The sequence below is a fragment of the Ranitomeya imitator genome, chromosome 1, assembly GCF_032444005.1.
Source record: "Ranitomeya imitator isolate aRanImi1 chromosome 1, aRanImi1.pri, whole genome shotgun sequence".
Taxonomy (NCBI): domain Eukaryota; kingdom Metazoa; phylum Chordata; class Amphibia; order Anura; family Dendrobatidae; genus Ranitomeya; species Ranitomeya imitator.
In genome coordinates, this window is record NC_091282.1 from 653,227,226 (window position 1) to 653,251,438 (window position 24,213).

At 43.0% G+C, this 24,213-nt stretch overlaps 2 protein-coding genes across 2 annotated transcripts in view; both read right to left on the reverse strand.

Annotated features, from left to right (window-relative positions):
• The window catches only part of HJV (hemojuvelin BMP co-receptor), a 45,037-nt gene extending 40,863 nt beyond the window's left edge, over positions 1 to 4,174 (reverse strand). Inside the window, exon 1 of the mRNA XM_069728727.1 lies at positions 3,786 to 4,174. The gene's annotated coding sequence lies outside the window, so the exon portion shown is untranslated. The remainder of the gene's footprint in view (positions 1 to 3,785) is intronic.
• A 2,660-nt stretch (positions 4,175 to 6,834) lies between these two features.
• LOC138639050 (uncharacterized) overlaps positions 6,835 to 24,213 on the reverse strand; it is a 99,958-nt gene continuing 82,579 nt past the window's right edge. The window contains exons 24-39 of the mRNA XM_069728729.1: positions 20,332 to 20,448; positions 20,101 to 20,196; positions 19,828 to 19,944; positions 19,062 to 19,112; positions 18,841 to 18,912; positions 18,431 to 18,544; positions 18,235 to 18,330; positions 17,590 to 17,670; positions 14,557 to 14,670; positions 14,292 to 14,387; positions 13,869 to 13,982; positions 13,097 to 13,192; positions 10,603 to 10,716; positions 10,391 to 10,465; positions 9,658 to 9,834; positions 6,835 to 7,044 (exon numbers count right to left, since the gene is read on the reverse strand). Of these exons, the coding sequence (XP_069584830.1) occupies positions 9,686 to 9,834; positions 10,391 to 10,465; positions 10,603 to 10,716; positions 13,097 to 13,192; positions 13,869 to 13,982; positions 14,292 to 14,387; positions 14,557 to 14,670; positions 17,590 to 17,670; positions 18,235 to 18,330; positions 18,431 to 18,544; positions 18,841 to 18,912; positions 19,062 to 19,112; positions 19,828 to 19,944; positions 20,101 to 20,196; positions 20,332 to 20,448 (1,502 nt within the window). The 3' untranslated portion in view covers positions 6,835 to 7,044; positions 9,658 to 9,685. The remainder of the gene's footprint in view (positions 7,045 to 9,657; positions 9,835 to 10,390; positions 10,466 to 10,602; positions 10,717 to 13,096; positions 13,193 to 13,868; positions 13,983 to 14,291; positions 14,388 to 14,556; positions 14,671 to 17,589; positions 17,671 to 18,234; positions 18,331 to 18,430; positions 18,545 to 18,840; positions 18,913 to 19,061; positions 19,113 to 19,827; positions 19,945 to 20,100; positions 20,197 to 20,331; positions 20,449 to 24,213) is intronic.

The following is a 24,213-nucleotide window of genomic DNA, read 5'->3' on the forward strand; positions in this document are numbered from 1 at the left end:
GCATCAGGGTCCATGAGTTTCAAGTTACGCTACTGATCCTTACGCTTTACTAAAGAGGTTGTACGTAGGATCGAAGAGGTTGTCATTGATCAGAAGGGACTGGAATGTACTGGTTCTTTACTGGACTGGTGATAGCTCTCCGCTAACCTCTAAACTGGGGGCAGGATTTTCCCATTCTGGATGGTGACTTTGGCAAGGTCACCTGTGCATAGCACTTACGGTCTGCTGCTTAGTCTGACTGGACATGTTCACTTTCATCATAGTTTTACCTTTCACCGATAGTGACTCAAACAGATTCCTGTACTCAGTGACCACGTCGGATATACACTCCTCAACATTGAAATTGTAACACCAAGAAGGAAAAGTCATGGAATTATAGAGGATGGAGACATGTTGGAAATTATGAAAAAATGTGAACAACATTTTAAAAACAACGGGATTTCTTCATTATTGAGTATGAGCCACGCGCAGAAATTCCTGAACTTCCAAGCTTGGCTGCCATCTCTGAGGTTATTAATAGTTGTCTGAGGAAAGTTCTGCTGCACTGAGTACATTCAGGCAAATCAAGATACTATGCTGGCAGCTTCTGTATAATCACTGACCAAAGATGTCACAGATGTGTTTGATGGGAGACAAGTCTGGAGGCTACTCAAAGTAGCATGAGCATCATGCAGCCTGGCATTGTCGTGTTGAAAAATGTTGCGAGACCCTGGAGAAAAGGCACCACCACTGATTCCACCATCAAATCAATGTAAAACCGAACTGTTAAGTGTACCCAGAATGAAGATTATAGGGGTCTATCTGCCATACATCATGCCACTAGACACCATTTTCCCAACAGCAGGACCAGTGTTACGTTCTTGAAGGCATCTTGATGTCAGGCATTGCACGTGTCATCTCCAGATGGAGACCGGGGGCTAGAATCGAGCATTGAAGGCAGGTCTTTCCTCTTTCGTGATAAGTCATGTTTATGGCTTAGATGCAATGTTAGTCGGAGATTGGACTGGAGCCCACGTGGGCAACGCCATGAAGGGGCCTTCACAGTGGAACGTCACTTTGGTCCTAATCCAGGGATTATGGTGTGTGATGGTGTAATGTACAGTAGCCAGACCCAGTAGTCTTCATTCCGAGTACACTAACAGCATGGCGTTACATTGATTGAGTGGTAGAATCCGTGGTACGGCCTAAACGTGTAAACATGGCCACAGTGTCTCCAGACTTGTTTTCCATCTTGCACGTCATTGGTTGGTAATTGCCACCAGCGAATCTTGATGATGTGCCCAAGTGCATTCAGCGCAGGCTCGGACTGGCCCATAGGGTAACGAGAATCCTCCGGTGGGCCTCTGTGTCTGTGTAGATCTGAGCCCCAACCCCACTGTATGGGCAGTACTTGGCATAATTCACTTGATTCACTCTGTACAGAAAAAAGTAGCATCTCATCATTCATTAACCAAACTACCCAGTTATTATGAGATATATGTAAATTTGTGAACAAGAGTCGTGTAATATTTTTATAAAGGTGAAAAGTGGGCCCCCTCAAAGTCAATGTTACTCCCCAGTCCAACACTGTTCAGCGGCACAACCTTCCTAAGATGACCATTTATAATCTCAGTGGTAGCAGCCAAAGCAGCACGAGGGATTTCTGCCCATGGCTCATACTCCTGAATACATCAAGGTGCTTTGAAAATGTTGTTTCCATTTTCCCCTCATTTAGAAATCAGTAACGTCTCCATCCTGTGGTTTCCATTATGTGCGACACACACACTTATTGCCCTTCCCAGTAGCAACACTGTTTTTCCTCCCCACTGCTGACTTTCTCTGTGCTGCTGAAAGATCTTGCTCCTCCTAAACTCCCACTTAATTCATTCACATCCTCATCTGTCCACAATGCCTTATCCGAGGGAGTGGTCAGATCACAGCTCCTTCGCCAGGATCATTATGTGAGGCTGAAATACTCTGTGCTGCTGTAACACCTTCCATTGACTTTGACCTCTCGTCTATATTTTCCTCACTGCTCCTGTCCCACATGATGCCATCTTCATTACCAATTTTATGAATAGACAGGTCGCTACCTCCTTGCTCCATTCCAGAAATTCTCTGTGCTGCTGCTACACACTGATTTGCCCACATGAGTAAAGCAAAGTTCGGTGTCCTCTGATCACACCTCTGTGGGCCTGGCTGTACCCCCTGCAACCAACACAATCCCCATCAAATCAAGCAGAATTTAATTTACTGCAGATTTCACCCTTTACACGGTCAAACATGAACAAGTCCAGCAAAATAGTTGCCCGATGGCCTCCAGACTACTGAAATTTAATGACGCCAGGTGTCCGCAGATTTGCCTTTCTCCTTACAACTAAGTGCCATATTGTCTTGCAGTTTAGTATGATCCATGTGTTACCCCTCTCGTAATGACTGCTGTAATCAGTAGCCTCCGCCAGCCCAAAGACCAAACTGTCAAAAGCAAATTCTTCAATGTTACCACGCAGCTGACAAGGCACCCTGAACGGCCACACTCTACATTTCCTCTAAAAAGTTATTATACACGCACAAGGTCATGGATGTCAGACGAAGACCCGACGGGCATTCACTCCAATCACCCTCAAATTCCCTTCAAATCTGAATGGGTCGACAAGGCAGTCTTGTAAAGGAGTCCCATCGGAAAAAAACAGAACAAAAAATGGCTTCATAATTTTATTTATTTTTTTTTAATTTGGGGGTAAATGCTCCTTGGGGATTGAATGTACCCCTCATGGTCCCAGCTGTTTTCCTATTTGCTTCTAAGCTCTTGTACAAATAGGGATAAGAACAAAAAGTGTCTGGTGTGAGGAAAAACTCAGTTTGGTGATTCTGCGGTTTGATGGGCAGCTGGGGTAAACCGTACCACCCTGTGTGACATCCGAGCTGCGGGGCATTTCCAAATGCCAAGGATAAATTCAGAGGAAAACTTGGGAGATAACCTGTGAACACTGGTGGATGCAGAACTACAGATCCCAGCAGGATAAATACAGTTTTCAATTTTTTTCTCTATTTTTTCCTATACTAGACCCTAAAATTAAAGTGCAATATCCAGAGACTTCAGTAGCAAAACGAACAGGAAAATTACTATTTCAATAAAACAAATATGTAATCATAGAAATTATATATATATATATATATATATATATATATATATATATATATATATATATACATACATATATACATACATATATACATACATATATACACACACACACACACACACACGAATTCAATATATATAGAAAACAAATTCTAAAATAACAGATTTCGTAAGTATATATAATATATAACGGTATATTTATTTTGTACAAAATCTGTATTTTTAGAATTCTTTTTTATATATAAATTCCAGGAGGTAAAAAAATAAAACAACAATAGATGTACTAAAAGTTTTAGATTATATAATGTGTGTATGTATATATATATATATATATATATATACATATACATACATACACACACACGAACGCAGTTTGTTTCTCTCAAATTATTTTTAAAATCCCAAAATGTACAGTATATATACATAATATATAATGTGTGCCTATATATATATATATATTTATATATTATATATATATATATATATATATATATATATATATATATATATATATATATATATATATATATATATATATACACACACACACTGTGGTTTTTTTTTTGTTTATTTTTTAGACAAAATTTCAAAACCTAAGAATCAAAGAGAAAAATACCCACTGCTGGATAGTTGCCTCTGCAGGCATGCGCATGTCACTTACCTGGCACACCGCTCTCAGGCCGTACTCTTCACTTGCCCATGACTCATGTAGCCGCACTGCTGCAGGTGGCAGTGACTGCAACGGATCATATCAGCATCTCGTCCGCCACCCAATAGTCGGACCCCAATACTCTAGTCGCAGAATGATATCAGATGATCCCACTGCACTTCTCTGCACAGTTCTGTGCCCTCATCTGGGACCACCTTTTTTTTTTTTTAGGGTGGGTGCAGCTGGTCTCAGCGGAGCTCCAGAGACACCAGAGGGGAGATAAATCAGTGGACATTGGCACCTGCTCGTTGCTTGAACAACTGTGTTTGGCCCCCTCAGCGCTGCAGGCTCTGTGCATATGTTACTTGCAGGATGGAAGAAGTACAGTATAGGGTGTGTGTGAGAGAGAGGGAAGGGGGAGAGACTAAGGGGGTCTAAAAAAAGATTGAAACAGATGTAGGGGAAGCTTGCAAGCTCAATATATCAAGCTTTCCTGGAGCTTAGGCTAAAGTCATGCAAGTGACATTTCAGAAAGGAGATGGAGCAAACGGAGGATGTGTCGTCTGCAGGCCCAGAACGTCAGAGGGTTATAATTACAGCATAAACCATGTCACAGTTTTATAGTGTCACATCACCAAGTAACATAATTTGATGTATCGTTTAGGTAGAAGTCTTTGACCCCTTAGTGACTGAGCCAAATTTTTGAAATCTGACCAGTGTCACTTTATGTGGTAATAACTCTGGAACGCTTCAACATATCCCATTTTTCGTGACACATTGTACTTTATAATGATAAATTTAGGTCAATGTGTTTTGTGTTTATAAAAAATATCAGGAATTTGACAAAAATATAAAATTGAAAATTTCAAACTTTGAGTCATTATCCCTTTAATTCAGATAATGATACCACAGCGAAACATTAATAAATAACATTTCCCATAAGTCGGGCTTTACATGAGCACCAGTGGTAAAATGTTATTTTATTTTGTTAGCGTTTTAGAAGAGTTAGAAAAAATGAAAAAATTGCTGCTACATTTTTAAGGAAATTTACAAAATTATTTTTTTTTAGGGACCTATCCATGTTTGAAGTGACTTTGGGGGTCCTATATTTTGGAGACCCCTTCAAAAATGATACCATCATAAAAACAGCACCTTGGTTTTCCCATCTGGTGGGACGTTGGGTCTTAAGTGTCCAGTGGGAGGTCACAAGTAGTTGCCACCAATCTCATGTCCTTTCCCTGGTGTTGACTGATAACATTTCAGTCCCGGGCTGCGCCAATGTGGTCAATCACCACAGAGAAAGAGGTGCTAAGGAGGGATTAGTGACACTAGAGCAGGGGTCCCCAACTCCAGTCCTCAAGGCCCACCAACAGGTCATGTTTTCTGGATTTCCTTTGCATTGCACAGGTGATGCAATTATTACCTGGGCAAGACTAAGGAAATCCTGAAAACATGACATGTTGGTGGGCCTTGAGGACTGGAGTTGGGGACCCCTGCTCTAGAGCACATTCCTAGCCTGGGACTGCCCACTGGACACTTGGTATCTAGCTTACATATGCATTACATGTTCAATGTCGCAGCAGTGATGAATCATTTTATTCACATGTTGCTAATGTACCGGGTGTAATCAGGTTAGTACAGAGAAAGCTTTTCCTTTTTTACATTTTTTTTCCTACTATTTTTGTGGGATTTTTTTCTGCTCTTGCAGATCCCCCATCGGTTTCCAAAACATGAACTTTTCTTCCTGAACTCTGACTGAAGAGCCCTGATATTTTTGTAGTCTTGCACCAACAAGGTCCTTTCATCTCACAGTATTTATAGACTGGCCCCTTGCTCTCGCTCTGCAGCACCATTCATGGAATGTATTATTAGACATACATTAAAAATGGACACAAAAACATTAAAAAATGTAATTAACGTGGAGATGACTTTAGTTATACGCAATGTATTAAGGATGTGTGGATGGCTTACAATTTACGGAGAGTGTTGATTCCCAAATAAAGGGACATATATGTTATCTGCAATGATGGGGAAAGTGGAAAATCATAAGCAACGTTGTATATGGTGTTTGAGGACTGCTGCTCCTGTATATTCCCATTTATTACCTGTCTACTAATTGTGAAATAGGCTTCATATTTGTGGGGGTCCCGAATGTGGGTCCTCAATTTCAGACAGTTAAAATTGTACATACTAGAGTTGTTGTAACTTTATTTGCAGGATCCGGTCCATGGGCTGTCGGTGATCCGCTGGTGGACAGGAGTCCCGAGAACCGCCCCTTACATGATTCCAGCCGTGGTTCTTTTCATTATCTGGCTTGGTGTGACGTCCCATGTACATCAGGCAGCAATGACTTTGCACCAGGCCAGGTAATCAAAAGATAACGTTGTGGAAGCCGAGAGGTAAGGATCCCCATTCAGCAGCCACAAATTACTGGGGTGGCCGAGGACCGGGTCCTGTAAATCGATTAGCACCAACTTTAATATTTTTAGAAAGTGACAGATACTCTTTAAGAATGATCCTATTACTATGCTTTGAATATCGAGTATAGCAGTTTCCTGTCACTGTAGCATTAAAATTGGGTTTCTAACTAAGCAACACGATGGGTTTACCCCCAGGAGTCATAAAGACTAACCTCAGCCCACAGATGGGTTTTCTACAATGCGCTGTGGTCAGGCACCAAGCCACAGAGACTAAATGGGGCACACAGGCAGTGCGGCAAAAAAACCTTCTGCCATCAGAGTAGGGCACCCATGAATGACCTTCGGCAGCTGAACATAAAGCCCACTCCACAAAACAACAACACTGCAGGGGCGGGTCTTCCAACACTTTTAAACCCTGCCCCAGAGCAAGCATTTTCGGAATATTTGCATAAGCCGAACTCCAGAACATCACATATGCCTGTGGAGATTGGGTCAGGGAACATCGCGGCCTGTACTCGATCTAGGATTGAAGGCTTGTGGTAACTAGTCTGACGATCTGACCAAAGATATCGAATAATTCTATGAAGTTCAAACATTTTGCACCATCTACTAGAAATAAATGACCGAAGGAATGCAGCAGGTTTCAGGTCACACTTTACTGATGTTACATTCTACAATAACAGGATAAAAAGGAAAATCTATAACGTTACTGGCACGTGGGCCGCTTCCATCTTAACTCACAGGATATAATTAAATGAAGTTATAAAGACAATTATGTAATATGCAGACTCTATTCATGACGATGTGTCGCTCCTGATAACAAGCGCAACCCCGGAACTTCATCACGTCATCTGTAAAAGAAAGGTGGAAGTGAGGTGCAGACATCAGCAGGGCCAAGTCACTGCCAGGGAACATGCTGATTGTACCACAGACTTCTCTATGTAGTATTGGAGAAAGAAACAAAGAACGAAACAAGAAAAAGCAGAACAGGGAGGAATATGGAAGAAAAAGAGAAGAAAATATGAAGTGGAAGAAAGAGAAAGAAGGATAAGAAAAGAAACATGGAAAAGAAATAAAGAGAGGAAGAGCAGAAGAAAGGAGGTGAAGGGTGAGAAAAGAAGGACACAGGAAATAAGGTGAGGAATAAAGGAACTGTTGGGAAGGAATAGGAAGGGAAGAGAAGTAAAATGTAAAGACAAGGGAGAAATGAAGGAGGAAAAGAATAAATGAGTGACTGAAGGAAGAGAAATAATGGTAGAAGGGGAAAAAAGGAGAGAAAGGGGGAGAAGACGTGAAGGAAAAGAGAAAGGTGAATCAGGGACAAGGGTGAGAAAGAGAAAAAAGGGATATAAAAGGTGAGGAAACTGGTAGAAAAAAAAGGACTGCAACAGGAAGGTAGAGAAAAGGGAAGTGAAAGAAGAAAGATGGAGGCAGAAAGAGGGGAAATAAAGGCAGTGAAGGGGAAGTAAAAGATAGGTAAGGAAATGGCAAAATGAAATGGCAAAATGAAAAAGAAGGGAGAAGAGGAAAAGGGAAGTTAACCCTGCTGTGGAACCATGGGGTCATATAGACCCCAGAGCTGACTAAATTGGAATATTTCTAAAACTGGTCAATCTCAGACATTGACCTTCTATGTATTTTCAAGTAACATATTTCTGCTTATTTTATCTATAAACCGACGGAAGCATCTGCCAAGTACCGTAATTTAAAATTAACAATTTTTATTAACACACAATTATAAAAAATATAAATTGCCTTTAGTGGGTAGATACACAAAATGGACCTGACAACACAGGGATGATTACTCCAAATATTGGGTTAGGATTCAAATTTCATATCAATAGCAGAGCAAAAAAAAAAAAGAAGAAATCCTTGAACAATGCTTCTATTTAAATAAACCCCAAAGTGGGAACAATTAGTGCTTTTAAGGCTTTATATGTATAAACAGGTTAATAGATAGATCGGCAGACAGATAGATAGATGATAGATAGATGACAGATAGATAATAGACAGATAGATGATAGACAGATAGATGATAGACAGATAGATAGATAATAGATAGACAGAGCCTTTAAAACAAGGATTATCCCAAATAAATTCTGGTGAATACAACCTAACCCAAATTTTGTACACAAGAGCACATTAATCCTCACACAAATATGTATTTTAAGTGCATAAGTTGCTGTATATCTCCACCTGTTAGTAACGTGCTCAGTGCTCATAGGTATTGAAATGTATTTTTTGGCACACAATTATCTAAATGTCTAAAGTGATTTCCATGACACCAAGGAATATGTGCTAACAAGGTGCAGAGGTATTGTTGATTACAGCACAGATCCCCCACAAGAAGAAGCTAATGCGAAACGCACGTCGGGGCGCCATCCTGCAAACCAGGTCATGTATACCCATATCTGAGCACTAATCTTTTACCTTCCACCTTTACCTCTCATTATGCATCTACTATTGCTGTAATCTACACTACCTCTGCACCTTATTAGCATATATTCCTTGATAATGAAGGTCATTTGGAAGATAATTTGAGCTGGGTCGAAAGTGACACAGATCTCGATGCCGCATCGGATTCAGACAGCGAACAAAGTGCTATTCTGTCTGACACTGACGACACTAATTCCTCCGATGATGAAGACGATCGAAGGACAAAAAGATGAGATTTGTTTGCAATGACTGCAAGAAGTTCATTTGTGAAGAACATGGCACCATGACGTGCAGTGAATGCAAGGGCTACATTTATTGCCAGATCATTCGTTGCCATTATGTTTTTACTAAAATCCACACAGTTGCAGTTATTGTGCATTTTTGTTATTGAATACTTTCAGTTATTAGTAAAGCATTTTGGTATAAATTTCAGTAAGGCTATGTGCACACGTTGCGGATTAGGCTTAGGAATTTCTGGTGCGGATTCTGCCTCTCCTGGCAGAAACCGCACCTGTGGATTTGTCACGTTTTTTTGTGCAATTCCACAGCGTTTTCTGTGCGGTTCCGCAGCGTTTTTTGTGCGTTTTTGCTGCAGTTTTCTTGCGGATTTGCTGCTGTGCACAGCATTTTTTTTCTCATTGATTTACATTGTACTGTAAATCAATTGCGGATCTGCAGCGTTTCTGCACCTCAAAAAACAGTGCGGATCCGCAGAGAATCCGCAACGTGTGCACATACCCTTAGTGTTTGATGATGACAAATAAATCGCTTCAAAGTTGTGTTTGATTTCATAATGGTGCTCTGAAATGATGACAGAATAACACTTGATTATTCTGAACAGGCAGCATGTTCATTTTAATGAAATATGACGATTTTGAGCCTGGGGTCATAAAGACCCCATGGTACCAAAGCAGTGATTTTTTTCATGGTTCCACAGCAGGGTTAAGGAATAAGAAGAGGGGGTGATAATCATGACATCAATTTGACCTAACAGAGTATGAATTGGGGTGGTCTTCGCTACTACTTACAGAGACATTTGCCTGATTTGGGAAGGATTTAGGAAGGGGGGTTGACCGTTTTGTTTTTGAGGATGCCGGCAGGGTAAACGCCACGTTTAGCAGGAGCTGCACTGGGCCATGTGTCTGGACGCCCCTCTGATGAGTACCCGGTAGAAGCAGCAGGCTGAGGCTGGAGACCTTGGGGTGCTGTAAAGCAATGATGAAATACAAGAATTAAGAACTAATATGCCAATATAAATCTATCACTTATTATTACCCAAAAATTATCACGTGTTATGGCTCAACCTCCCAATCCACTAAGTCATAATTCTTTCCTACAGTTAAGGGTTTTTTCCACCAAAGACATGGGGATGCTCTGCGTAGGTAACAAAGTGGTACAGATTGCAAAAAAAGCAGCCATGCCAGAGGGTTGTGGCAGAAGCTTACTTATGGACGGCACGGTGGCTCAGTGGTTAGCACTGCAGCCTTGCAGCGCTGAGGTCCTGGGTTAAAATCCCAGGACAGGATCTGCAAGGAGTTTGTGCGTTTGCGTGGGTTTCTCTGCTAAAATTTACTGGAAGGTATTTTGCTCTGATTTCCTCCCACATTCCAAAGACCTACTGATAGGAAATCTAGATTGTGAGCTCCATTGGGGACAGCGACAATAATATGTGCAACGTGTTGTGGAATTATTGTCGCAATATAAGTAAAATAAATAACTACTCCTATCTCCATGCAAATTTAGTAAGTCATAGATACATACCAGGAGGTTTATTGTCGGCTCCATACTGCTCTTTGCTACTGTACTGGGATTGCCACTGGTTTTGGGTGTACTGGTCTGACAAAACACACGAGTGATTATTTACACGCCTCCGTCCATCATACAGATGTCTTGTTTCCCTACAGACCCCACAACAACCACAATCCACCCACAGTGTATAGCATGGACACATTAACAGTACACATTAATAATACCGTCATATCTTCCAGTTCCCATCCCGGAAGCTGGTTGCGCCTCATTATAGAAGCCCTGTTTTCCTGACGCTGGGCCGCTATTCCATGCCGTCTGCTTATAATTTCCTTGTTGATCTATGAAGATAAAGTGTATGTGTTATAATCGCCAAGAAAATATATACAGTCACAGTCCAGCAATATGGAATGGTGGCGGAGATCGCCCATAGATTTATGTGGACCTGGAATCGCTTCACTACAGTGAACCTATCCCTCCATCAAAGGGCTACTGGTACGTAGGGGACTTCCTGTGCTGTCTCATGTTGCCCCCATTATACTTGTAAGCAACACAACAGTATGCAATGCGTCATACAACAATAAACATTATTTTTGATACAGAAAAGGGGCAACATACTCAGGACAGGGGAAATAGAGATTCTAGCTTAAAGCGGTTGACTAAGACACTTAAAATAGGTCATTAAAATCCGGACCCTCGGCTGATACAAAGCTCTACAGCAACTGGAAGGACACTAATGTATGCTCCATGCAAAGGAAAAGTAACTCTTATACGCCATGTTGTGGCACTTTTTAGGCACTGAAGAGCAGCTCGTATTAAAGTGAATAAAAACTGAAAGGCAGTACCATGAATGGCCACTGCACACTGTACGGCGCTGTTGTGTTCCAGCTCTGTACACTGTGTACATTAGACAGCTGCAGGATCCCAATAAATATGTCACAGCTGACCAATACTTAAGCTTGGCTAGCAGTATCAAAGTCCTCAACCACACCGTCAAGGGGAATCTGTCAGCAGGATTGTGCACAGTACCCTACAGACAGTGTCAGGTCGGGGCTGTTATACTGATTACAGTGATACCTGGTGATGAAATCCTTCTTGTGGTTATTTAATCTTTATTTTCAGTTTTGAGTTAATGATCTGCTCGTGCAGATGTGGTGCTCTGATTAGGTATTCATCAGTATCGCTTCTCACAGGTACTGATCTGTCACTGACCTGCCCCCTAGTTTATATAATATTATATATTTAACCCCTTTCTGACATTGTGCATAAATGTACGCAGACGTCAGACACCCTCCCTTTGATGTGGGCTCTGGCACTTAACCCACATCCTTTTCAGGTACATGTCAGCTGTTTTGAACAGTTGACATGTGCTGCTAACAGCCGTGGGAGGGATCGCGATCCACCGACGGCTATTAACCCATTAAATGCCACTGTCGAACTGACAGCGCATTTAACACGTGCTTCAGGCAAGTGCGCCAGAAATCCACCCATCAGTGACCCCGTCATGTGATCGCGGGTCACCGGTGGGTTGACATGACAACTAGAGGTCTCCTGCAGACCTCTATGGTTGTCACTGCCGGATCGCTATGAGCGCCGCCCGGTGGTTGGCGCTCATTACAAGTAAGTAATTCTGCTACATACAGGCAATCGATCTGATCATCGCTTGTATGTAGCAGAGGCGATCGGGTTATGGCAGCTTTAAGTGTCCCATTGACACTATTGAAGCATGCCAAAAGTTAAAAGAAGGGCAGCAAAAAACGAAAATGCAAAAACAAAAATACCTCTGTCATTAAGGGATTAAAAAAGCCCCACCCTTCTGCAGGCAGGAGCCGGTGTTGCACCATGATTACATCCATATTGTGCATTTATTCTTTTTGATGGTATCCATAAATTCCTTTAAAAAAAAACCAATCAGTTTGAAAATGGCGCCATCTCGGAAGAGGCAATTTTTTTTTCCTAGCAAGATGGCGCGACCGGCGCCATTTTCAAACTGATTTTTTTTTTTTTTAAAGCAATCTATGTATACCATAAGAATAATTAAATGCACAATGTGGATGCGATCATATATAATATTCATTATGTAAACTAGGGGACAGATCAGTGAGGGATCAGTGACCAGTCAGAAGTCATATTGGTGAATACCTAATCAGAGCATGAAGACCCCCACAGGCCGCCCCGGGGCACGAGCATATCATTACCTCAAAACTACAAATAAAGATTACACAACAACCACAAGACGGATTCCATCACCAGGTATCACTGTAATCAGTATAACAGCGCCGACCTGATACTGTCTGTAGATTAATGTGCACAATGAGTAAATGAAAGTTTTTTTCAGCTCACCTGTCCTCCCTGTGCATGGCTGCCATCCGAGGAAAATCCAACAAGTAGTAAAAAATCCAGAACCAAGAGGTTGCACTCCAATAAGCTTTATTCCAAAATCTTCACATAAAAACAGACAGAAAAAAATGGCAGAAATAGGCGTAAACCGGTGTCTGGGACCGCTGCTATTTGTGCCATTTTTTTCTATTATCGGTTGTCTATGCTTCTCTATGAAGATTTTGTTTGAATAAAGCCTATTGGAGTGCAACCTCTTGGTGCTGGATTTTTTACTACTTACTGTGCACAATCCTGCTGACAAGTTCCCTTTAACTTTCATGTCCAATAAAGCAATAAATGAGATCATCTGTCGGTTCTCTGATCCTGACAGTCAGTAATCACCTGCTCCTATTGGTGGTCTTGTCTTATCGTGAGATCCATTGTTTTTGGTCCAGGCACCGGGATACGCTTCATCCTGGCTATAAAAAGTGTTTGGCTCTGTACACAAAGAATGAAAAAATTATCACGGTCTCTGAGCTAGTGGGTGGAGACTTGCTGATATGGCTGAGTGAGCTGCGTATGGTAGATGTCCTGCGTCATGTAGCACTTGTTCAGTAGAAGCATCATCATGGTACACATCATACAACAGTACTGAGCACCGTCACTGTGAACCCAGACTTGCTGCTTTTACTAGAAAGCAGCAGCACAGAGGACATTATACAGCAGTATTGAGAAGTAGCTGTGAATCCAGCACTCGGTGTGATTAAACACATAATTTAGTGCGCTGCCAGTAGCATTACTGAAGATGCAGTAACTAAAAATAAGTATCTTTTGTTTGAAGAAAAATATTATAAAATGATCACTTATAACCCATTGACAAAATTGGAATATGACCTCAGTGATTTCTGAAAACACCAAAATAAAAAAGGGATTTATTTTTAATTACTGCATCCTCACTAATTGTGCTGACAGCACACCAACATAACCTCTAATTGTTTTTATATATCCCGGTTCTATTGCTGTGCCATGAATATTGTTCAGTGCTGCGCCTCACCCCCTCCACTCCAGGTTCTATACCCCGCACCATTGGACTTCATAGCCATTTCAGCACCACCATCCCCACCAATTCTTTGGATAATGTAGTACTGAGCAGTGTTGCTGTGAATCGGGATACCTTGATATCTGTTTGCTGCTTGTCCCACCATGGATTTTGGTTGATTACTGGGATTTGAATTGTCAAATCTGGGACCAGGGTTTTGCAAATTCTGACTGAAACGCATCTCAGAGCCTGTAAAAACACAAACAAAAACATAGATTGAGTTTATAGAAAGGGTCCTCTGTTCATCATCTCTTGGAATTTTTCTCGCTCTGGAGGACACGGCCTGCCCTGAATTACGCAGACAGTTCATTGATATGGAAACTATAATACTGCATTTCCCCTCTGGGGGCGCAGCAGAAAATGTAGATACTGCGAGGTTTATCCACAGTTTACAGCTGATCACTGAGAAAAACAAGGACAAAGTGATCGATTGTTGTCAAAGGACCCTATTACCAAGTGAAAAACCCTTTGTCATCAATCCTGACGGTCAGTAATTACCTGCTCCTGATGGTGGTCTTGTCTTATCGAAGGATCCATTGTTGTCAGTCCGGGCCCCGGGATACGGCTCATTCTGGCTGTAACGACCATCTGACCCTATACATGAAGAATGATAAAATTATAACCAAGGCCGCTCAATTCTCACAGTAATAATATATAATCACTGACGGCACAGTAAGTGATTGTGTCCCAGAACCCGAACGCCAGCTATCAATAAGTGGTCACCCATCCAAGTTGGGACCAAATTCAGAAACGTGCGAGGTACCTAGATATCTGCCTGCTGTTTGCCCGACGTTAGACCTTGAATCCTTAGAGACATTCGGATTGTCAAATCTGGAGACAGGAACTTGTGGAGTCTGACTGAAATGCGTTATGGGACCTGTAGAAAAATAAAGTGATAGTACACATGGCTCCGAAACATCCATGGAGCCTACATAGCAGCTCCAGGTCTATAGTAATGCTAACAATACTCTATACCATACTGGGGGCATATGGAGGTACAGAAGGACCCACAACAAACAATGAGGACTTCCCATGTCCAAAAGATCCGGGTGGAGTAGGCCTATATTAATCGAATGTGTACGGGTGGACATATTAATGTTATATATATATTTCTATATATATCTATCTACACTATATAAAGCTGAATGTGTGTGTGTGTGTGTGTGTGTGTGTCCGGGATTGGCATCTGCACCGTCGCAGCTACAGCCACAAAATTTTGCACAGTCACACGTCTGGACCCCGAGAGCGTCATAGGCTATATTGTGAGGCGAAATTTTAACCCCGCGCGTTCCAATTCACCAAACAATTTTGCCCCTATCTTCCTTTCACTTTTTTCCCCATTATGTAAAGTGTTGGAAGCGTCGCAGCTACAGCAACAAAATTTTGCACAGTCACACGTCTGGACCCCGAGAGCGTCATAGGCTATATTGTGAGGTGAAATATTAACCCCGCGCTTTCCAATTCACCAAACAATTTTGCCCCTATCTACATAATGGGGAAAAAAGTGAAAGGAAAAGTGTTGGAGGCATCGCAGCTACAGAAACAAAATTTTGCACAGTCACACGTCTGGACCCCGAGAGCGTCATAGGCTATATTGTGAGGTGAAATATTAACCCTGCGCGTTCCAATTCACCAAACAATTTTGCCCCTATCTACATAATGGGAAAAAGTGAAAGGAAAAGTGTAGGAGGCAAATTGACAGCTGCCAGATGTGAACAAGGGGGACTTAAAGAATGAGAGCGATGGCGCCAAAGAGTATATACCATACAGTTGCTAAGGTGGGGCCTCGACATGGGATACTCACCACACACGGGGATATGAACACACACAAAATGCGCCACACACTACCACGTGCTTGAACACATATTACCCTCAGCACACATTTCACCACAAATACACCAACCTCGCCACATAAAAGTCAAAACACAAAAGTCGCCACTCAAAAGTCGCCACGCGCAGAACTCGCCACATGCAAAAACTAGGCTCTTGCAAAAACTCGCCACAAGTGCAAAATTCTCCTCATGAAAAACTCGCCACACACGCAAAACTTGCACACGCAGAAAAATTGCCACATGCACAAAAGTTGCAACACATGCAAAAGTTGCCTCACACAAAACTTGCACATACTCAAAAGGCACCACACATAATACTCGCAACGCGCAAAACTCGCCATGCGCAAAACTTGCTGCACACAACTTGCTACACTAACCTGTCACATGCAACTCGACACACAAAAAGTTGCTACACGCATGTTGCTACACAAAACTCATCTCACAAAAGTCGCTACATGCATGTCGCCACACGCAACTCAACACACACAACTTGACAAACGAAACTCGCCCTAAAACACACACAAGTCTGGTATTATCCTTCAAAAATAAACATCTGATTAATAAGCAGACAAACTACAACAATTGCACCATATAGGAAATACGGCAGCTGTCAGTCACATGACCTGTCTATTATGTGTATGTGTGAGCTAATATATGCCAGGGGGAGGGCTTCCTGTTGGCTGGGGATTTATCAGGCTGCCAATTTAGCTTACAAATACTGAGGTAAAAATACTGAGCAAATAACGTGTGAACGAGGTCTAATACAGGAGGAGATGACACACAGGTATATACTATATACAGGGGAGATGACACACAGATATATACTATATACAGGAGAGATGACACACAGGTATATACTATATAGAGGAGATGACATATAGGTACATATATATACAGGAGGAGATGACATACAGGTATATACTATATACAGGAGGAGATGACATACAGGTATATGCTATATATAGAAGATGACATGCAGGTATATACTATATGCAGGAGGAGATGACACTCAGATATATACTATATACAGGGGAGATGACACACAGGTATATACTATATACAGGAGGAGATGACATACAGGTATTTGCTATATATAGAAGATGACATGCAGGTATATACTATATGCAGGAGGAGATGACACTCAGATATATACTATATACAGGGTAGATGACACAGGTATATACTATATGCAGGAGGAGATGACATACAGGTATATACTATATATAGAAGGAGATGACACAGGTATATACTATATACAGGAGGAGATGACATACAGGTATATACTATATATAGAAGGAGATGACATTCAGGTATATACTATATATAGGGGAGATGACACACAGCAGGTATATACTATATACAGGGGAGATGACATACAGGTATATACTATATACAGGAGATGACATACAGATGTATACTATATATAAGGGAGATGACAAACATGTATATACTGAGGTGATGAGGTGAAAATGAGAGGTGTGAAGTGAAAATGAAAAGGTGTGAGTGCAAAATGAGAGGAGTGAGGAAAAATAGTGGAGTGATCAGAAAATGACAGATGTGAGGTTGAAATGACAAGTGTTAGGGGGGAATGAGAGGAGTGAGGGAGAAAATGAGAGGAGTGAGGGAGAAAATGAGAGGTGTGAGGGAGAAAATGAGAGGTGTGAGGGAGAAAATGAGAGGTGTGAGGGAGAAAATGAGAGGTGTGAGGGAGAAAATGAGAGATGTGAGGGGGAAAATGAAAGATGTGATTGGGAAAATGAGAGGCGTGATGGGAAAATAAGAGAAATGAGGTGCTATAACTAACCACAGATATTTACTATGCCCAGGCAACGCCGGGCTCTTCAGCTAGTGTATATATATATATATATATATATATATACACACATATATATATATATATACACACATATATATACATATATATATATATATATATATATATACACATATATATACATATATACCTGGTCCTGCTCCTGCACCATCCACAGGTTCTCTGGTATCAAAGCGGGAAGGCGGATTTTGGTTAAAACGATTGGCAGCATCTGTGAAAGAAAAGAAAAGGGAGCATGTATGAAACACGGGAGCATGTAAGATGGAAAAAGTACGGGATCATGTGATGTTTGCATGTGGTAGGAGTTATAAGAGCGATGTAGATTCTGCCACCAATGTCCCATCAGCGGAGGTCCAACCACTGCCACACCAGTAAGACATAATGGCAGTCATGCCAGCACCACTCTGCGCATTGTTGGCTGCTGTTCACCCTGCGATTGCTCAATATTTTCAGTAACCAACCATGCAAGCAGCCAAAAAAATATATAATCAGAGACTATGTTCCACTTTGTGGGGCAGTTTATGAGATGATTCCCCCTAGCCATGCACATGCTGTCAATTGCTTAGCACCCCTAGATGCTATAGTCGGCATTTACTGCAGCATCTAAGAGGTTTTAATAAAAAGGAAAGCAAGAGTCAGGTGTATGGCTATGAGTATACAATACATACGTACGTCATTTGTGATGCCACAATATGAAGGGGATACAGATCCCAAATACGACCATGAAATACACCTGATCATCTGGCATGTCCTCATCCTGACTATCAGTAATCACCTGCTCCTAATGGTGGTCCTGACTTATTGGGAGCTCCCGCGCTGTCAGTCCGGGGACCGGGAAACGCCTCATTCTGGTTATAACGACCATCTGATTCTAATCGAAGAATGACAGAATTATAACCGAGGCCGATCACATGTAATTACCACTCGTGTGGTACAAATGGAGAGCATCTATCTCCACACACCATGGATACCTGGATATCTGCCCACTGCTTGTCCCATCTGAGACTTTTGGTCCTTTGGGGGATTCGGATTATTAAATCTGGACACAGGAGGTCCCTGATTTTGACTGAAGCGTGTTTCAGAACCTGTAACGCAAAAAAAAAAAAAAGAAGTTAAGAGATGAAGGGAGAATGTGACATACTTCTACGTGTGCATGGGAATGTATGGCTGCAGGGGGTAAGACTACAGCCATGTTCAGCAACAGACACATTAATACCATTGCATTTCAAAGGGACGGCCCACTATAATAATGCACAACCTAAGATGGCTGGGGCCAGAATACGGGGAGCCAACTGATCACAAAAATAGGGCTCTTGGATCCCCTGTAGAATGGCAGCCCCTCAGGAAATGAATGGAGCAGTGGTTGTTCCTTCCACCATACCTGGTCCTGCTCCATCCACAGGTCCCCTGATGTCAATGCCAGGACGAGGATTTTGGTTAAAGCGATTGGCGTCTATGGAGGAAAAAATATATACAATGTCCAATGCAGTATGTGGCAGACTAGGAAAGCTGTGTGGGTCCTGCCCCTTAAACATCAGGGGGCGGCACATCATTTTACAATGGGACCATTACTAGTCTGCAACCACTATAGTACGGTGCTACCTTGAGGGTTTGGAGCAGCTTGTTGTTGAGGCTGGCTGGGATTCATGGGAGCTGGAAGTGTATAAAGAGATTGATGTTATTGTCACACTGCAGAAATAAAACTACACGTGGAAACAAATCTTGTACATAGCAGTGTATTACCATTATCACCCACTAGGAGGTAGTGATGAGTCGTTGGCGAACGATCAGGTACAAAGAGCTGGGTCCCTGCCGTGACCGATGGGTGACGGTACCCCAGTGAGTGCCACTGAATTTTCTGAATGGCTCTCACTGGGCGTGAAATTCTGGTGTTCAAGAGACGTAACTCCACCCACCCAAACCAAATTCCAACCACTCATCAATTTCATTGGCTAACAGCAACCGTCATGGTTGGGCGGGGTGTCGGCCGTATTAACATCAGCTTAAATACGTAATCACCTATTGTGAACACATTTTACAGTGATCCATTCAGGATCCATAAGAGCAGGCTCTTTTTGGTGAGCGGAGCCAGACTGCCCATCACTACTAGGGTGAGCTAAAGAAATCGGCAAAGTGCAGAATATGAGACCAAGTGATTATCCAACTGGACCACCTGTCTGTACCCCCTGCTAGGGCATAATGTCATCGGGGGATCCTTCCTTGTCAGATGTAGGGAATAGAGGGCGGATGGCACAATGCCCTATCAACAGGCGAAGCATACATCTGACTCTACTAATCAATATCGAGATCCTAGAAACTGTTATAGCATTATCACTAGTGTGAATTAGTAGTCACGGTGCAGGATTACCTGGATATCCACCAGGTCCTTGTCCCAACAAAGGAGGCCTTTGTTCCTTAGAGGGGTCCCGATTATTAAATCTGGACCCGGGAATCTCTGGATTCTGAGCGTAACGCGTTTCAGGGCCTGAAAAGATGAAAGCAGATGACATTCTCACCAACGTACATGGGTCGGAGGGTCTCCTCTGCGCCATCAGCTCAGCATCGTAATGAGGATGGACTTCAATTTACAAAAATGGATCTTACAACTGCAACCACCTGAGACCATTACTATGATAATTACCTGGAGCTCTCGGACCGGTTTGTTGGACTGGTGCAGTACTGGACCCAGGTAACTGCTGGTAACCGGTCACAGGATTGGAAGGGACGACGTTCTCTGCTGCCAACACATAATCCACATATTACTGGAAGATCCTTGTCAGCTGCAGTGTAGAACTGCTGACGCACACCAGGGGGCGCTGAAGTAGGGAACCCTTCCTTCCGAGGCCCTAACAATAGCATCAACACAAGATACCTGGATATCTGCCAGCTCCTTGTCCTGGGAAAGGCCACTGTTCCTTAGAGGGATTTGGATTATCACGTTTGGGGCCGGGGTTCTGCAGATTCTGACTTGGGGTAGTAGATGCTGTAACTGCAGATAAAAAAATAAAAAAAAAGCGGTGTGGTGAAATATTGAAAAAAAAATAAAATATATATATATATATATATATATATATATATATATATATATAGTATATCTACGTATAGATTTATTGTGTCACTGGCAATAATGTAACATCTGTCCTTAAGGCTGCAGGTTCGCACCCTAGTGTTAATATGTATTTTCCAGGGACAAGTAGAATTCTGTCTCCAATCTCACCAAGGGGTCCTGCTGGAAGCCAAGAAGAAAGGTAACATTTGACACCTCCTAGCTCTTGGAAGAGAGATGTTAATTACGGCCTGATAGTATCTCTGTGACAGCTGATACAGAAAGGATCTCAAGAGAAAATAGTATATATTCATTGGGGGCGCGGCTGTGGTCCAATCAAAAACCAAGCAATTATGATATTAACCTGAGGGGCTGGTCTAGAAACATGACCTCCAGACCAAAGCTATAAATTAGATCTGTATATATAGAGACGTTTTCACATGTGAGGGCAGCCGATGCTGATGTGTTCCACCAACTCCATTCACCCCCCCTCAGGGAGCAGAAAGCAAACTACCAGTTAGATGATTTCTGTAAGTTTTCTCCTGTTATTTTATACTGTTTTGCATAAGTTGTATGTCTTATCATATTTTTATAACTTTCTTACTGTAAGCACTGAACCTTTTTGTATTAAAGAATAAAACTTTAACAAGTTGAACCTTGAATGTTCTAAAAGAATCCATAGCCTAAGGTGTGTGAGCCTTGTGAGTGATAGACAGTATTAGTATTAATATTTCCGGGACTCATGTTGTGTATTCGATGAGTGGTGGCAGCGTGTATGAGCGTGTGTGTGGCCTGGGTTGGTGTGCGATTTATGCTCCCATTACAGCATAGGACAGAGGTTGGATGCTGGACTGAGAGTGGGGAGATTAACCCTTGCAGGCACAACCTAAGTCACACGCTGAGAGCGGGCACGTGAAATTAGTTACACCACGGAGTAGGGATCTGTGACAGGCACCATGGAAGAACCAGAGCATGCACTGCGATGGCTTTTGGATCTCGAGGCCGAACCATGAACTAGAGTACATTGGCGTTCAGTCTGGACGCCATCAGACCTACATCTGAAGTGCTCCAGAGCAGGCAGATCTGATGGAAGACTTCCGGGTGAAGTTCCCACTCACTTGAGGCGGGACCCTGACGGCGTGATAGATCTGAATGATAGAGCTCGGCCCATCAGAGAATGTGAGGTACTTCAACCATGACGTCTGACCGTGGGTACGTGCTAGATGATTGACGTATGGCACAGCCGTAGCATTGTCCGATTGAATTCGGTTGGGGTGACCCACCAGAAGGCAATGGAGCTGCCGTAGAATTAGCCATACCGTTTGTATCCCCAGAACAATGATCAGGAGAAGAGGACTGGCATCAGTAGTCACTAATAACCATTGAAACGGGAGAAAGGATCTCCCCTGGATGAGGAAGAAGCTTAGAGACTACCCTCTGAAAGCCTGTTTGACCTGCAGAAAATGAGGAGCGAAGGAAACCGCTTCCATTGTCGTCACCATTTTCCCCTCTGAACCCTCCTAGCAAATCGAATGGAAGGGACGTGTGAACAAGTGTGCAAGCTCCCTGTTGAAGGGCCACGGGCCTTGTCTCAAGGGAGAATTACAAACCTTCTGGAAGTGTCCAGGATCATCCTCAAAAAGGATATTTGCTGGGCTGGAAATGAGGAAAAACTTGTCTAAGATTAGCTGCCAGCCCAGGTGAGAAAGGGTATCGCAAGAGATATAGACGACTCAGCGCAGTCCTGGAAGAGTGGCTAAAAAGTCGACCAGATAGGGCAGGATCACCATGACTCTAGGGTGCAAGAGGAACATGACAGCCGCCATAACCCCTGCGAACACTATGGGTGCGGTAGCACGGCTGAAGGACAAGGTCGTGATTTGAAAATGCTGTTCGCGAATGGAAAAGCGAAGGAACTTTTGAAGAGGGAAAAAATAGGAATGTGAAGTAAGTATCCTGAATGTCGGTGGATGCCAGAAACTCCACCTTTTTCCGTTGAAGTAGTGGCTAAGCGGAGGAACTCAATCCGAAGAAGGGGGACCTTGTCAAGCTTGGTAGAATTTTGAGGTCCAGTTTTCGGTCCCCTTTTTGGAACCAAGATGCCTTAGATCTAAACCGTCCTGGTCAACTCATCCACTGCTGGTTGGGTCTATAGGAAACATGCGATCCATTGTTCCTGTGTGGGGAACGCTCCCAACTTCTCACCGAATAACCCATCACCCTGATAAGGGAGTGATTTCAGAGGCTTTTTGATCCCAGAGTACGCTTCCATTCTCTGAGCTATAACGTCCTTCTGAGTGTAATGGCATTTGCTGCTGACAGCGCCGCGCAAATAGCCGCATCCGAGAGGCGTGAAGCAGCTAGTCTCCCACTCAAGAAATTTGATTGACCAGATGTACTGTCTTCGGGAGAAGGTTACTGTTGTGAATCAAGGAAGTTAAGGTCTCCGACCAGGAGACCATTGCTGTAGCAACCCATGCGGCGGCTAAGGGTAGAGCGCTGAACCCGAGGCCGCAAGACGGGACTAACCAGATTTGCTATCTGACAGTCCGTTGTATTTTTAATTGATGACCCATCGGGCAGGGATACTTGAAGGTATACCACAGGAGATTCTACCCGGTTAATCTGCCAAGTCGCAGAATGCGCGGCTGCATCCAGGTCAGGATTAGCAGTCTCTTGCAATCGCCACTCTCTTTTAACGGTGTGGAGTTAAAAATTAGGAACCCTCGATCCACCATCCTCTTAACAGGGAAGTGGAGATTGTCCGCCTTCTTGCATCATCTGCTAAATAACGGTGATGCAGAGGGGGACATTAGGACGCCGAAAAGGGTGCCTCTGTACATCCACAGAGTTCAGGTCACCGGGTGGACAGGGCTGGTTGTCCGACGATGGGCCTGGCTGCAGAAGAGGATACATAGAGGCGATACTCTGTGTGCTCGTCTATTGATGGTGTCGGGAGATCGGTGCCCTTTAAAAAGACCCGTCGCCCCTAAGAATCAGACCAGGCATGGCATCCCACGTCATAGGGGGTATACGTGGAGGAGAGACCACACGTGTTCTTAAATTGGCTGAAAAAGGATACCGTGCATGCAGAGGCTTCTGTCCAGTGAATCGCTTATCCGGACGCTCCCTGTCCGGGTGATGGCAAATGCTCTGCTGGGAGTTTAGTCTCCTTATGAGGGAAACTGCGTGATCTAGAGTAGAACCGAAGTCCTGGTCAATCTACACAGATAGATAGATAACAAATAGGCAAATCCATCTTTTTCTGAAGTTCTGGCGAGTCCAGAACCAAGGCAATATCCGATCCATATTCAGAGTCTTGTTCTCAGCAAATCATTGGTGAGGGATCAAAAAAACAAAACTTCCGTTTTCTAGACACCTGTACGCTTCTAGAATACTTGCGGCCCCTGCTAGCTGACGGCTCGCATGAAGGAGAAGGACCATCTATATTGGTCCTGCAAGCACTCCGAGCCACAGAGGGGTTCACTGAGGGATTTAATCTCTTGGTCAGAGAAGCCATGTGGGTTGCGGCAGTGACGAAGCCCACTCAAGGAACTAGGTACTCTGGGATAAGCTGGGGTCGGCGACGGAGGGCTCCCGAGCTCATTTAAGGTGACTGGTTTCGGACTGGTCATGTGCCTTTAAGACAGGGAATATTGGTCATTAGCCTTTAAGATAAGGGGATACTGGTTCTATGCCTTTAAGACC